Source organism: Melopsittacus undulatus, chromosome 6, assembly GCF_012275295.1.
Source record: "Melopsittacus undulatus isolate bMelUnd1 chromosome 6, bMelUnd1.mat.Z, whole genome shotgun sequence".
Lineage (NCBI taxonomy): Eukaryota > Metazoa > Chordata > Aves > Psittaciformes > Psittaculidae > Melopsittacus > Melopsittacus undulatus.
This window is the reverse complement of record NC_047532.1, coordinates 18,914,096-18,931,108: the sequence shown is the minus strand read 5'-3', so window position 1 is coordinate 18,931,108 and position 17,013 is coordinate 18,914,096. Positions and strand designations below refer to the sequence as shown.

Here is a 17,013-nt window from a genome sequence, read left to right as displayed (position 1 = left end):
TAATGACTTAAAAAAATAGATTTTGACTGGAATCTGCAAATTTTAATAATGAACACCACTACTGGCAGACTACTTTTTGCTTTAAACGTGATTTTAAACTATGTTAAACCATGTGGTGATGTATCAGGCACAGAGAGTGTTCCTTTCTGTTTATTTTCTGCACTGGGTGAGATTTTATAGGGTAAGCATGGCTTGAACTGCTCTATAGCTAATGAGAGGCATTGGGAATAAAATGGAGCAGTCCATTAAGATGTGGAACATGTTGCATGACTGCAGAGGAGAACTTGACCAAGTGCACCTATATAGTTCATAATGGACAGTGTCACATTATCTTCAAATCCATGTGTGGTAGCTAGGCTTGTGTTTCTTCTTTGGGTGTGAAATAAGAGTTTCACACCTCCAGAACAATTAAATGCATAAGGAAAGCACTGTGGGTGTACTTGCTGCTGTGCTGCCTGCTGCTACTTTGATTGAAAGATTGCTCTGTGCTGTGAAAGGAATTTACATGTGTGGGAGTGTTTCTGACAAATACAGGTCTAATTTTGTTTAGAGTAATAACAAAGACATTACACAAAGGATGATCTCTATCCTAATTATTACTTAGTTATACATATGGTCTTGTAGTGGAGCTGTAACTTATAATAGGAGTTTGGGTTGCAATTAGAAATTGCAACAGTTTCTTTATAGGCATATTACTCATAGACTGGATGGAATAAATATTTAGGAAAGACTATTCAAGAGAAAATACTCTTTGCTCTAGCAAGAAATAGCCTGAATCAAAGCTGAGGATGATTGTTCAGTAGCCTCTTTTCCCACATATTGTAAGAGCAAATAACTGCTTTTTTTCTGACTTAATAATAATATTCCTTACAGCAGTGGGGTTCAAATGCCATATTTGACTGTGATCCTGTGATGTGCTTTTTGCACAGATATGTGGCACCAGAGGGGGATTTACAATTTTAAGTGCATGTGTGTTTGCTTGCTTGTTTTTAAACTCTCTCATTTATGCTTTGGAGATTGTGTGTTTCAGGCTTTCATTAACAAACTTTCTTTTCTTTCTACAGGAGATGATAACAGAGTCCACTCCATTACGATGTAGGAAGCTCAGCAATCCCGACATCTTTTCATCTGCTGGGAAAACCAAGCTCCATCGTCAACTAAGTCAAGATGACTGCAAGCTACGAAGAGGTAGTTTGGCAAGTTCTTTGTCAGGTATGCCGTTTTGTAAAGACCACATGACAATTCATTAGTATTAAAGATGCAGTATTACTTGTTGGCATAACTGTTGTGGTAAGAGATGTTGATGTTTCTTACTGGGAAGCTGGCTCAAATTATTATTTAGTTTCTTTTTGGCTTCAAAAGTATTGCAGGCATTTGTGATTGAAAGCAAAAATCTTGTTTACTAACTAGATGTTTTTTCAGTTTGTATAAAGTTTGGGTTTTTTAACAGTCTTCAGCCTTGTCAGAGAATTCCGTTTTGTCAGCTGTAGAGCCATGGAGTGAGAATAGTCTCGTAATTAGCCAAAAAAATGAAGGATGGAGCTGAGTAGTTTTCTTTTTGAAAGACTTTGTATGTTGGCTAGGAGATGGTTTCACAGTTGTTTAAAGCTGGTATCTAAGTCTGTGATGTTGGCATTGAACATACAGATCTGCATGATCAGTCAAGAATGAACTAGCTGATCTGCCTGAATACCGCTGCTGTTCTTTAGGGTTAACTTGCAGCCCATTTCCTCCCTAATTAGGCTGACTGTTTGCCTATTTGCATGTTAGTGCCAGAATCAGAAGGGTTGCAAACTCTCAGGTGGGAGGGAAAGAGGAAGAGGGCGAAACCACCCATTTTGGCAGCAGCATGGGCTTGACTTACAGGATTGTAAAGATACATCCCGTCCTAGTCCCCCTGTCTTTTATGGGGGAAGATGAATTGTTTGATGTTTGAGGTGTTTAGGAACTTAATAGGCACTAAAGCATGCATGTTTTGTTTTGGCATGGCTTGTTCTTAATGTTTTATTTGTACTGTCTTGTTTCTGAAAAATAGAAACATTATGAATGTTTTGCACTCATGTATATTTGTTCCCTAAAGTAGGTTAATGACTAGAGGAGAGCATAAGTTTATTAGCTACCCAGCTGCTAGATGATTACAGTGGCTGAAGATTGTACTATAGTTTGGTGTTTTTTCTTGCCTTAAGTAGAAGAAAGAAAAGTAAATAGGAGGAAGCTGAAAAACTGGAGAATTTGTTTCTTTTTTAGAAATATTTTTTTTCTGGTTGTAGGTGACATTCTTGTAAATGTTTTGTTCTGAAATAACATTTTCCAGAACTTGTTGCTTCATCTTACTGACTTCAGCCTACTAGAGGCTGAGTCAGGAAGGGAAAAGAGTCCCAGCAATATTAGTTTGACCCAACTGGATAATGAAAATGTAGATGTTTAGGTATATAATTTAAATGTGGGTGTTTGGAATGTATGTAGGACTTTGAGGTATGGCAATGGAAGAGGCTTTAGCTTTTCAAGCTCTGTACTGAAAACAATTCCACCTTATTTTTGCAACAGAAGCAAAGGAGTTTAAAGAGTGTAGGTGATTGTGCTTCTAAGCTGATTGGGTTAGATTTGACTCTTGATGGAATTCTTCTTCTTCCTGGGTGCAGATATTGTGGAACTAAAAGCAGATATTGATAATTATATCTCATGGAGATTGAAATAATGTTATCCTTGCTCTCGAACACTGGTATTTTGAACTGTTAGATAATTATATGTTTTGAATTGCTATTATAGGATATCTTTGTTAGTGGTTTACTGAAATAAATAGTAATGTACATTTCTGTCATTTTAGAACTCTGCAGAGAAGAGGAGTCTTTGTATTTACTCCTCATAGAATCGTAGAGCAGTTAGGGTTGGAATGGACATAATCTTGATAATGAGAAAACCATAAAAATCATGCCTCCAGCTGTAAGCAGATTTAGTGGGACTGCTAAAAAAGGTACTAATATGCTGTATCGCTGCTAGCCATGGTTGAGCTTTCTCATGTCTCGTACTCCTACTCATTCCATTAATGTGTACTTGGTCCATTGTTTGTAACTTTCATAGAAAATTAACATAAGCAGGTTAAAATGGCCACCATTTCCCCCCCATCATGGCAAATCACATTGTGACACTCTTCCAAATATTGTATCTGCTTTTACGTAATGACCGTATAACTACTTCATGCCTAATTTTAAGGTGAAATTGAATTTGTAAAATGGCTTGCAGCCTCTGAGAAAAGTATTCTTCTACAGTATATGTGATTTAAGATGTATTCTTCTTCCTGCTACTTATTTCAACAAACATCTCAGGCTGACATGATTCCTGTTGTAGTATCTGAGCATGTGATAATCAGTTGAATGGTGTGTGTAACTTAGTCCCACAGTCCTAATTTTAAGGAAAAGGGGTATTATTCACACACTTTCTGCAGATGGTGAAACTGAAGTACAGAGGTTGGTTGACCAAGGTTACTGAGGAAGTCATCTGGAAGCTAGTAATGGAACCCAGATTTACAGATATTTTCACTTAACGTGTTTTTAACCACAAGACTGTCTTTTTCTTTTTGGTGAATAGCATTGTACATAAAAGGAAAATGTCAAGCTTGATGGAGTCAAAATATGACCTACTTTGATTTTGATTCTTTCTTAATGTGGAAACTCACTGCTTGACATTTTTCAAAAAGGAATGTTATATTGGCTATGGAAAAAAAAAGTATTGAGTAGCTTCTTTTATATGATAACTGTATTTCCTGCAGTAAAGTACAGTGGTGTGAACTTGTTGAGATAGGAAATGCTCTTCTCACTGTGTATTGTAGCATGGGAGGTATGTGTCTACGCTGAGCAGTCTGGTACAAGGAATAATTGGGAAAGCTACAGAATGTGTTGCCTTGAAGATAATATGACGTTGCTGAAGAGTGAAATTTTTTAGACAGAAAATCTAAATCTTAGGCATGAAATCTACTGCTGAGTGTTCCAATGGCAGGAGAAAGGGGGGATGTCTGGGTGACCAAGCCATTTAGGAGATGTCATGTTTTAAAATATGAATGCATTTTCATAAGAATTTTTTAAATGAAGAGATTTTGCAACAGTAACATTTTGTCTCTATAGGACAAGAAATTGTTTAATTGGCAGCAAATATTGTTTCTTTTTTAAGCTGTGTGAAGTATAGAAAGGTATAAAGATGAAAAGTCTGTTTCTTCAAGGTTTTGGATTTATTCATTACCTCAGAATGGAAACTAGATTTTTGTGGAGCTACTTAGCTGTCAAACATAGTGAATTCATAGGTAGTGTGCTCTTACAAGTTCTAAGTTACAAGGCCAAGTTGGACAGAGCCTTGGGTGACATGGTTTAGTGTGAGGTGTCCCTGCCCATGGCAGGGGGGTTGGAACTAGATGATCTTAAGGTCCTTTCCAACCCTAACTGTTCTATGATTCTATGATTTTAAGATACCAAAACCTTTAAATTTGGTTTTTCTCCACATGCAGTATTGGTTTTCAGCATTGTATTTTGAATTTGCAAACTTGTTTAAAAACAAGCTGATGGTATTTTGGTCTTGTTTTCAAAGGAAAACAGCTACTTCCTTTATCAAACAGCGTCCACAGTGGAGTGGGGCAGACGATATGGCAGCCACCTGGAGATACCTCAAACCTGGTCCGCATGAGAAACCAGTCTCTAGGACAATCTGCTCCTTCGCTTACTGCTGGCTTGGTGAGTCTGGGGATATTCATGACGATTTTGTGCTATAAATAAAAAGTGGTGTGATCCCGTGCTTTGGTTTTTACCTTGCTTTCTGTGCTCCTGCTCAGTGAATGCAGCATTTTGTTCTTGTGGGCCCAAAAAAGGGTAGAGGGTGAATTAGAAGGACAATATATTTGGCCTACCTTTGAGAAGAAGGAGGAAAAAAAATGCGTGTGTGAAGAACAGCTCATTTTTGGGGGACACTCCTCAGTGCTACTTAAGCTGCCTGATACCTGAAAGAAAAATACCACTGGAAGCCTGGGCACATGTGAGCATGGGAGCTTGACCATTGAAAATAAGTTTAATTGGGAAAACCAGCTTTCTGAGTAGCTACCTCTGCCTGTTTCTCTAGAGGACAGCTGGGGGATGGAGCTGAAAGAGATAATTGTGCAAGGAATTGAAATGCTGGAGCTGATATTTGCTCTTCTGTGTGGTTTTCCTCAAAAAGATTTTGGTGAAGTAAATGTATGAAGAGAGTATTCTGTATGGGGGGGGGGTGTGTGTGTGTAAACTCAGGGCTATAGTTAAGACTGAATTGCCAATCCAAAGGAACATGTATAAATGTTCCTTATCTCCTCTAAGTATCTAAAATCACTGAAGTGCAAGAAGAAAATGTAAGAGTAGGAAAAGACAGTTGCTTGTGAGCAGTCATATGCAACAGAAATTGTTGCTAAACACTAGGCTGAAAGCAAAGCGAGAAGCTTTTTATTTTTTTTGCTGAACATTCATAGCCTTACCTGTATAACAAGTTTTACTCCAATAAAAAGATTTTGGTATGTGCTGCTTTATAGAGTGTGTAAATTTATATTGCATTGTAAGACTGTTTAGAACCAATGAGCCCTTAAGTAAAAGGGTGTGCCTTGGATCTAGCCCTTAGGTTGTTAGCCCTTACAATTTTTGGGGGGGATCCTAGACAGTTTGGCACCACCAGGCTATGTAAAGTAACTTAAATCTTCAAAGTTCAAAAGGTCATGCATTTGTGTTACCATTAATTTTGATTTCACAAGAAGAAGTATTTCTAGTCTTAACGTTTTCAGACATGCTAGATACTGAAATTCTTCTGATTTGTTTTGTGTCTTAGCTTGGTGCCTGTTTAGTGTTTGCCTTAAATATCTGTTCTTAGCAACAGTTATAATTCGATTATATCAGTGGAAAGGGGAAATGTGTGAACTTAGCATCTGAGTATATCGTAGAATCATAGAATGGTTTGGGTTGGAAGGGACCTTAGAGGTCATCTGGTTCCAGCCTCCCTGCCACACTCTCCATTAGACCAGTTTGCTTCAAGCCCTGTCCAACCTGGCCTTAACTCTGCCAGGGATGGGGCAGCCAAAGCTTCTCTGGGCAACCTGTACCAGTGCCTCTCCACTCTCACAGTGAAGAATATCTTCCTTGTATCTAGTCTAAATCTACCCTCTGTCAGTTTGAACTAATTCCCCCTTGTCTAGTCACTGCATGCTCTTGTACAAAGTCACTCTGTAGATTTCCTGTAGAACCCTCTCAGTACAGAAGGGCTGCTCTAAGGTCTCCCAGAGCCTTCTCCAGCCTGAACAAGCCCAGCTCTCTCAGCCTGTCTCCAGAGCAAAGGTGCTTCAGCCCTTGAAACATCTTTGCGGCCTCCTCTGGACTTGCTCCAACAGTTCCACATCCTCCTTTTGTTTGGAATCCCAGAGCTGAACTCAGTACTCCAGGTAGGGTCTCATAAGAGCAGATTAGAGGGGGAGCATCCCCTCCCTCATGGGGTCATGCTCCTTGTGATGCAGCCAGGACATGGTTGAGTTCTGGGCTGCATGCACACAATGCCGTCTCCTTTTGAGCTTTGCGTCAACCACTGACTGCTAATCTGATGGGGATTAAGAAAGGTAGTAAGTTAAAACATAAGCAGTCAAATGCATTGAAGCATCATAACTTAATGAAAAATAACTGTGCTTTACATCAGAGCATTAATTCTCAGCTATTTAATTTGGAATACTAGCTCATTGCTCAGCAGCGAGCTGAAGCTCTGTTTTCGTGCTACAATTCTGTACTAATATGATGCATTTTCAGTTTGTCATGGCAGTATTTGTGCTATCAAATGCCCTGATGTGAAATGCAATGCCAAGAACTTATTTTAAAATAATGTTTTTAAATTCTCTGTTTTCTAATTAAAGCAGAGGAATGCAGCTGTAAATGCAGTATTTCTTCCTCTGTGATGGTGTTCAGTACTGAAGTAGATGTTCTCTTTCTTATCTCTATAAACTTTGTGATGGGGGCTGTATGTTAATTACATTTTCCGTTAATTAAGCCTAGAAATTAAGAATATTTATAGAAGTGGGCTTCTAAGGCAGTGACAGGCTGGTCACAAGATGAACACCTAATTAAATGCAGTGAGTCCTGGGATCTTGGAGCTGGTTTCATGTTTGCAGCTGTTTTAATATGCTTGTGGTATTGAAATACGTTTCACAAATTAGAATACCAAAAGGTCTCTTGCCAGTATAATTAATCTCCTTTGCAGAATAGCTCTATTAAGAGATGAGTAGGTTCAGTAATGCAGAGTGTCATTTTAATATGCCAGCCTTGATTGCTAGAGCATTTAATTCCTTTATTATTTGTTATAATACAATAGATGGATAGCTAGAGAGAAGTGGGAATGCAGCATGGGAGAGCCAGAATACTCAAAGCTGTGTGCATTGTTTCTGCTCCCTCTTTTTGGCACTTTAGGTATCAGTGGATTTTCCTTTGGTAAATTGCTTTGCTGGCATTCAATAATGTTGGCTTTTTTTTTTTTTACTTCCTAACCACTGTTAATCCTAAAAGATTGTTTGCTGTGCTTAAATTGCATTCTTTTCAACTTTGAAAGTATTTGCAAAGCAAAAAGATAATGATAGCAAATCTATAGAAATTAGTTTGCAGCTTCTGAAGCAAGACTGATAGCTGGGCTAGTTACCAGCAACAGCTCGAGAACTGGAAATACATCAAATTCTAACATGCTAAACTACACAAGCACACTTCATTGTCAGACAGAATCTTTCAGCATGTACATGTGTGATAGTCTGGATTAATGTGTCTGCATAGCACTTGCCACTAGATCCTTGACTTGAGAAAGGAGCCAGACAGACTGAATGCTGGGTACTGTCATTGTGGAATGATAGATGTTGATCTGATCTGTGTGCCTTCTAAATACGGGTGAGGATTTGAGAAGATGACCTTCAGCTGATCACACACTCTTTTAAGATGGATGGCTCTGATCCTAGTAGATTGAATTCTAGTGGGAAGCATCCTATTTAAGACTTGTAAATCCCTAGGGTAACCAAGGAAATAATAGGAGGAAAAAGACATAAAGCATCTTTGTGAGTATCTCCGTGGTGTTTTCTTCTCTCAAGACCCAAATACAGTAAAAACTGGGGGTTCAGGATGTGTGTATTAAGTGTATGTATAAGGAGCAGAAGGATAATAACTTGGAAAATCTCTTATGACTTTAGGGGTTTATTTTACCTGAAATCTTGACTGGCATCACCCTGCAATACAAAAGAGTTAGAACTGTCAAAGTGCTTAAAAATGGAAAAGCCTCAGGTTTTGAATAATAATCTGGAAGATAAACAGGCTCAAATGCAGAGCTGAAATTACCAACGAGCTGAAGAACTTCCTGTGTTGAATCCAACACTGCACCAGGGACACTGCCCATTCAGCCCGATTTATTCTGATTGTTTAATTCCCTAAAGCCATGTGGATTATCCAGTACTGGGTGGAATAGGGGGAGCAGTCGTCCTCGTGATGGTGGGTCCTAGGCTCTGCAAAGGAGTGTGTGTTGGAAACCTGGAAACTGAGACAGACTTTGAACTGGGGCATGGTATCATTGATATCCAAGTTGGGGCATGCTTTTTAGATGTAGGAGAGAATATTTACTGCTTATTTTGTAAAGATTTAATATTTTGCTTTTCAAATTTCATGTTAGATACACTAAGAATAGAATCAATTGTATTTACCCTATTACAGGAAGTTTATGTATGATTTCCCCTGTCCAGGATGCTCTTCATTACAAAAAGATGCACTTCAAATCTGCATTGTTCCTGTCTACCATGAAGAGGGGCTAATGGGCTACAGATTTAGGTTTGTGGGCAAGACAACGTAGGCATTTCCCTTTACAGTTGGATTTCGCTTTCACGTGAATTTATATCATTTTCCACATGAATTTCTATAACTATTTTTCGCCGAGTTTCGGGTTTTTCCACATAATTTGGTTTCAGGCCCCCCACCCGGGCCACTGCGGTGCTGTGCTGCCATCTGCTGGCGGCCGCTGGCAGAGTCAAGGGACCCCAAGAGCCGAGTCCCTCTGTGTAAAACGCTGATAGAGATCCTGGTTTTCCAGTACAGGCACGGCATTTCTGGGATGATGTTCCACAATAACCACTCGCTAATAACTTGGCCTTTTTTTAGCTGGATTATGAATTAGCTTCATCTTGTCATGCTATACATGGTTTCCAATATTGTTCTGGTAACAGAAGGATGATGGTTGTGACAGTTATGAGGAAAATGAAATATGTGTATTAAAATTCGAGGCTGATTATACACATCATTTCTCTCTGCGATTTTTAGGTCAGAAGCTGTGTGACCTAACTGCGTTTTGGTCTATGGCCTGCTAGGTGGTGCTGGTGTACTGGAGAACTTAATAAGCTGCAGTTTTCAACACAAAATCATAGAATGGTTTGGGTTGGAAGGAACCTTAAAGCTTAAGGTTCCTTAAAGGAATCTTACAGTTCCAACCCCCTGCCACGGACAGAGACACCTTTTATTAGACCATGCTGCTCCAAGCCCCATCCAGCGTGGCCATGAACACTTCAAGGAATGGGGCAGCCACAACAATTACACAATTGCTACAGGGCCAACCTAAAGAAAGTGCTAGAGATATTTTCCTGTAGACTGTAGCTAAAGGAGACCTTAATTCTCTGTCAGTTCAGTACCGAAATTAATAATTCAAAAGGCCTGATAAAGTGCAGTGGAACTACAAGTTCAAGGTTTTTCACACTCTGCTTCAGAAATCCTTCTAGTTATACAAGAAAATTCTATCTCTTGGTCTCCTTCTTAGTTCCTAGCACTTCAAGGGGTGTAATGTTTATTATTTAGGATCTCTTCTTTATGCAAGCATCTGGGTGATGGTTGCTAATCTCACAGAGATGAGGTCTTGGAAGGAATAAAGTGTGCAGTGACCAGCAGGCATCTGACTAGCAAATTAAATACTAGTTTACAAAGCACAGTAGCTGGACTTCCACTGAACTCTTTGCTGTCTTCTGCTCCATATGTATGGCAGTGAGGTGAGCACAGAGAGCTGAGACTTCAACCTCATCACAAAAGAACTAGATGTAAGCTCTGTCTTTTTCTTAAAAAATACAATATTGTTTGGGGGACAAGTCACTAATGCCAGCTGTGCATAGGGCTGCTTTGTGCTGATTGACTGGATACTTCCTACAGAAGCACACATGAATCTGATGAGAAAACTTCATTTACATTTGTGTCTTCTGAAACATGCAGCTGTTTTGTCATAGATAACCTTACTTTTAGTCTGTAGTTTAGGTAGTAACATGTTGACTATTTAAATGTTGCTGAATACAGCTGGCCATAAATCATTTTGAGGAGTAGGGAATGTTCAATACTTGACTGTATAGGAGGAATTTAATATTTTTATATTGTTAGAAAAGCAGAAGATAGCAGAAACTGTGGTTGTGTGAGCAAATGGATCTTATTACTGTATGAAGGCGTGGAAATTCCATTTTAAAATAGCAGTTGTAATTGTGATAACCTGGGATGGCAAGGAAGTGCATTTCCAAATTAAAACCATGTGAAGTCTAATTTTGTGCATACTAATTAAAAATTTGCATTTCCTTATGCTGCTGAGTCTATGGGTGAATCTTTAAAGGTTTGGGTATGTTACCAGATTTGGAAGATGTGTCTATAAGAAGATAGAAGATAAGTGAAGTTCTTGAACTAAAGCAGTGTCCTGCCTTGTGTTTGTTTGAAGGGGCTGGGTTTGAGGAAGTAGTAAGAGTAAGCTCTGGACAGACAGTTGAGTATGTTGGCATGAGCTGAATGATAAAGCTTGAAAGCTAAGAACAAAGAATTTGGATCTGATAATGCAGAACAGTGAAGAATAAGGCCTTTGCAAAGTAAACAATATTGTAAGCAAACTGCAGAAGAGCTTCCTTGAATGTATTTAAGTATTATGAGCATTGGGCAGTGTTTACAGTCCTTGCACAGACTTCCCTTTGTCACAGCTTTAAGGTATCTCTGGTGTGAAAACTAAAATGCATGTGCTATATAATTCTGTGTGTTTTCGTGATAGATTCAGGATGCAGTGGCATTCAAAACTGATAGTCCTTACAGGTTTTTCACTAGTAAACTTCATTTGGAATAATTCACGTGTGTCTGTGTAAAGAACAGCAAATATTTGCGATAAATTCTGTACTAAAGTTATATTTAATATATAGTGCGTATTACCTAAACATTGTCAGCATCTTGCTCTGAAGAAACTTCTGCATATTAAACACAGTCAGCATCTTACTTCACTTAAGTGAATTCCATTTTGGAGTGGACTTACTGGCTCAAAGGAGATTTTCATACTTGAAAGAAAATTTGAATACCCTTCTGTGTAACCTGGGGCTTGTCACTGTAGGAAATATGAATTCATAAAACCTGCCTTGTGATAATTGTTAGGCACTAGACTGTCAGTTTGAATGATTGCAGTTCTCATTATCTTCAGATGCTGCGTGTTATTTTTTTTGTCTATGAATATGTTGAATTGATTTTTGGCACATGCAGTCAGTTCTGTTCCTGACAGCAGCACTATTGTAGGTGTAAAGTGAGAAACTGCTGTAGTGTGCATGGAAAATGAGCTTTTTCGCTTGGGGAGCTGTGGAGAATTTAAGATAAAATATAAAGAATTATTCAGACTGTCTTGATACAGAGTGTCATTGAGTGAGGCTTTGTTCCCTTAGAGTGTTGTTCTTTGGTTCTTACTGACCTCCAGATAAAACCATACTGATGTAGACAATAAAAATTCTGTTTTTTCATTAAAATAGTCAAAAATCAGCTGGCTTATTTTGGTGATTTTCAGCACGTATTTCCATAGAAAGGCACTGTGAGATGTCTGCATTTAGTATTTTAATATGGCTGCCTTCTGTGTCTGTAACACTTCTGGGAACTGTTTCCTAGGATGTGAAAAAGAAGGATCAGTCTTTAAACATGAAATAGTTTGTTTGCCTAAGTTCCAAACTACCTTGTCCTGGAAATGCAAACTGTTTTGAGCTTTGGGACATGTATAAAAATCCCTTTGACTAAACAAAAGCTTTCGGGATGCTGTAGCAATCAGTAGCATAATCCTCTATGTTTGGCTGCCAGTTTTGTATCATTTTGGTTTGTTGAAGCTATGCAACATGCCTTTCCAACCATCTAAACAGCTTCAGCTCCAGAGACAAAGTGATGGCTTATTTTACAACTTGGAGGAAAACAGGAATACAGTGGCTTGTGTGCTTCACCTCTGAACAGCTGCAGCTCAGAATCTTCCCTAAGAGTTAGTCCAGAGGTTTTATTACATTGAGATTACTGTAGAAGGGGAGAAGTGAAATCTTTTGGCAGAGGTAAGTGCAGCCTTGCAAGTGAAACATGGTATTAAAACCTGAGACTTACCCAACAATCCTGATAGCTGAACTTTGATGAACTGAGAGACAGACAGCATAAGAGCATAAGACAGAGAACATACAGACTTGCTGTAAAGCTCCGTTTATGAATGCTGGCAAATGTTTGAAGCTCAAATGGACAGTGTTATGAAATAACTTCTTGCTGTTGGTGTATATGGTGTGCCTGTGTCATTCTCTTCTTTCTGATTGTGTTAAAGATAGTTAGATTTTAAAGTCAGCTGTGCAAAAGCTAGGGAAAAAAATACCTTGATCTCTTACCTGGCTTTTCTATGTTATTATTGCTGACCCAAGCATTTTTACAGGAGCTGTAAGTTTTAAACTCTTCCCCTGGTGGGAACTGCAGAGTCCCTGTGCTGTAAGAACACGAGGTATGAAGTCAGAATAACCATTACACTTGCAAGCTTGATTTAGAGTCGATATCTGTAGTTCTCCCCTCTGTGAACAGACTAGGATAAATAATGGCCAGGCTGTTTTTTCAAAGCATTATTATAGGAATAGGTGAGGAGAATTCTTGTACTGTGGGATTTTGGATTGATCAGACTTTTCTTTGCTGAAAGCAGTTGTGGCCAACTACGTGTGCATAGTGCAAACTCTGCTGAGAGGGTGCCTTGTATGTTCAAACCAAACCAGCTTACCTAAGCTGTTTTATTAGCAAATAGTATGGAACAACTGACTGAGATGCTTCTTGGTTTTGTTATTTAATGCAATGACCACATTTCCATTAAAAATTTAAAATATCCCGTGTACATCCCAAATGTAAAATGGTGTCATACTGAGACAATAGAGTGAGCATGCACAAATGTGTAACTTTGGAATCTAAAGTTATTGGCAAGGGGGAAATGTTTATAATAGAGGATTCAAAGATGTGCAGGGTTTCAGATCTGTCAAAAGGATGTGAAATGTAATTAACCTAAAATAACCTTTAAAATACTTTCTGAGCCTGACAAATTAAATGAGCTGTTGAGATAACTTAATGAGAGAGTTTAATTTTATACCTTAAATAAGACCCTATTAAAATCCTCATGATTTTGCTTTGTGATGGAATCCACTGAGACTTTACATTTTCACAGTGACCTCATGGTTCAGTAGCATTGTTGATATATTCGGTGAATATTTGAGAGATAAGGTCTAGGTTAATGGCAGCATTTGTTCCTTAACTGCTTGAAAGCCACAAAGCTCTAATTGAAGTTATGAATGTTCAAACTTCATTATTTTAATGTGGTCACACGGTATAGTGACAGTAAAAGCAGTTATATGATGAAATCTTGTAGCAGGGTTCATTATTTGCCCATGAAAGAAAATCATGTGAAAACTAGGATTTAAAATTCTCAGCCTTGCAGTTTAAATAATAAGTGAAACTTAAGGCCCAGCATGGTGTCTGTATTTGTCTTCACTCAAAATTAGAAAGGATTGCATACCTTTTGGTATAGAGAATACTGCATTCATTTGTTTATACAAATAAAGTGCATACACTGGGTTTTTTTTTTGCACAAAGTATTCTAGTTACTTTGTTACAGATTCATTTCAAGTAGTTAACTTTTGGCAATTTTACAGCTCCAATTTCCCAAATATTGGTAACTGAACTAATTTAATGGATGAGCTGTTGCCAAGGAAAATACTTAGTGTGTTTATTCCAGTGTCAAGAATCCAGGGGTTGAAGGCAAGGGTCAAAATGTTCATTACTGCTTTCATTTCATTGGTAGTGCTAACCTTGGTTGCTTCTTTGCAGCTCTGCATACTGTGCTGCCTCTGCTGTGAGCTTTTATGATCCCTCTGGCATGTTCTGATGTTCCTAAGCTCTCTTTTTCCTCTGGTGTTCTCCCAGAAGTATCTTTTTCTCTGTGGCATCTCCTACCACCATGGAACAGCCCCACCCCAATGATGAGTTATTGTTTGATGATAGCCGGGAAAGTGGTGAATTCAGACTGCTTTGTGCACAAATATACTTCTGCTGTGATCTCCTTATTCCTTCTTCACTGTAGATTCTTTGGGCTGTGGACTACTGGTCTGGGAATCAGTAGTGTGAAAACTAGAGTTCTGTCTTCTATTACAGTTTTACTGTTGCTGGAAATCTGCATGGCTCAGTTACAGTGCCATTACTAGTTTTGGTACAGCCTTTATTTGTGCAGTATCTCCTTGCTAAATGGATGGTGTTCTGAAGCTTTTTGATGCACAAGCTCTTTGACTCTGCTCAAATGATAGTATGCAATGTAAAATTAAGTTTGTGGGTATTATTAAATCTATGGATAACTATTTGTTTGGCTTTAGGTAAATTTTGTCTTAAAATTAATTTATCAAATAATTTCTTTCAAAATAAAATATAGGGTGTTATGAATTTAAAACACATGTATTTCTTATCAAATTTTACTAGAGCAAAATAGGCTGATGGAATACTGGCAAGAGGAACTGATGAGGATTTTGAAAGAAGGGAGGAACAATTTCTAGTATTGCATGCATGCATAACTATCTGAATTGAAAGGAAAAGTACCATGCCAACACTGTCACATTATATTGATCAGGCATCAGCATCAATCCTGATTAAATAGGCAGCTATGTAAAGTGGTATGTTTGACGATGACATCTGTTTATTTTCTGTATGATTACGTGCCTGCTGACATGTTTATTTTCTTTACATAATTTAAATACTGTGTTTAAAATGTTGCTGACTGAGAAATATTTGAATTATACCAGATATAGGGAAGAAAATCATTCCTTCTATGGCTAATATTAACATGTGTGAATATCTGGTAATATCTACAGACAAACCAGCTGATTTACGCACCAACTTAATTCCAAGAGAGTACTCTTAATAAATTGAATGGAATGCCTATATATATCTATATGCACATACATATGTGCATGCTAAACATTATTTAGAAATCCGTTATAGATAGGTTGAATTTAAAGAGATAATTGCAGCAAATCTTTGCATAAATGAGTGGTGTTAAAAACCTTGGGAGACCTTGTTCCTTGTGGATTGTTGTCAGACAAATCTGTGGTATCAGCTTCCCTGAGAAACTGTCAAGAATGGATTAAAACCTGTGGGTTCTTGGCCATTAAACTTGCCTCTGCAGTGATGTGAGAGATATCCCTTACCATTCTAATTGCTGGATTCCTCTATTTTTCCATAAGCAAAAGGTAAACTGCTGCTCTTCCCCCTGGCTTACTATAAATTGCAATAATTTCAAGAGAAAGGTATTGTGGTGCCTACTTCTTTAATGAAGTACCTCAGTGGTACATCCCTTCCATCTGCTATCTGAGTTTTCTTTTGTCCCATTATTAACAAGGCTTTTATCATCAAACTTTGACTGCCTTGTAGGAAATCTCCGTTTGAGGATAGTCATGGACAACTGTTAGTAATTCTTAGCTGCATTTTCACTTGCACATCAGGAAACTTCTCTAGTAGTTTGGGGTTCAGAAGTAGGTCATCACAATTTCACATTCTGGAGCAAGCAGTGAAAGATTGGTTAAACTCCATTTTGTGTTAGGTAAAATGGATAAAGTTGATTTAACTCCATTATACCTAAGCTTCATAATTGAGCTTATGCTTTCTGTTACAAGCTTTTGTCCTGTGTTGAATCCCTCAGTTCAGTAGTGGAAAGTGTTCACTACCCACAAGTATAATTACTACATTTTCTACTAAATGTTTTACAGATAATTACTTTAATCCCATAAAATGCTCAAACTCTGACATGGCTATGCTGAGGGCTGTCTCACTGAATGCAGTTCTGTGTCCCAGTATTGTGTTCTTAAAATGTATGGGAAAGGTTTAAAGAGGTTGGAGTTGTGGCTGGGTGGTGCTGCATGGTTAAAGACCCTCTTCCCACTCCCATTTGAAACAGACAACCCATCAGTGAGCAGCACAGGCCACCAAAGTGTTGAAAGTTGGATCTAATGAAGCAGTAGTAATGTGGGGTCTATATTACCCACTGTATGATAGGGATTGGTGATGGTGACAGCTGTGTGGTGAGGAAGATGGTGCACTGCAGAATGAAATGTTAGTGGAAGGCTTAGTGTGGCATGTGTCCAGTCCACATCTGGGACATGATGAGAGTAGACTTTCCGTGTTCAGTGACTGTTTCATAGATCCAAGCTCTAGCAAAAAGCCCATGGGAGGGCAAGTAACATTGCTTTTATCCTTAGCAGTTCTCAGTTCTGGTTTAAAATGTACATCAGAAAGCCACCCTAAAGGCTGAAACTGGGATATATGTATGCAGAGCTAAAAATAATTAAACCCCCACTAAAGTTGCTTGCAGATTCAAAAAGATGAACTGATTTACAAAGAGGAGCCTTGTTGAAAAGCGAGGAACATCAGCTAAGAGACCTGCATCTTTAGTGTCTCTATGGAACTGACTTAAGGATGTCTTCTGCAAGGCAGACAAATGCAGTGTTCCCCCCTCCTACTTCTGAATAAGAATAAAGAATGGTTTAAAGCAAAGCTGAGTGGTTAAAAACAGAATAAAAGAGGTTGTTAATTCAGTGAGTAAAAGGAGGTAATGTCACAGCTTTAAAATTATTCAAAGATGAAGCATGTGACCTACTGTTTGTGCTGTGCAGCAAATTGCTTAAAATAGTTTGAGTAGTTGAGGATTGGA

General features: G+C 38.3%; 1 protein-coding gene across 1 annotated transcript in view; it reads left to right on the top strand.

Moving 5' to 3' along the window:
• The window catches only part of MAST2 (microtubule associated serine/threonine kinase 2), a 200,870-nt gene that overhangs the window by 19,548 nt on the left and 164,309 nt on the right, over positions 1–17,013 (top strand). Inside the window, exons 2-3 of the mRNA XM_034063620.1 lie at positions 1,065–1,212; positions 4,579–4,721. Coding sequence (XP_033919511.1) covers positions 1,065–1,212; positions 4,579–4,721 — 291 coding nt within the window. The remainder of the gene's footprint in view (positions 1–1,064; positions 1,213–4,578; positions 4,722–17,013) is intronic.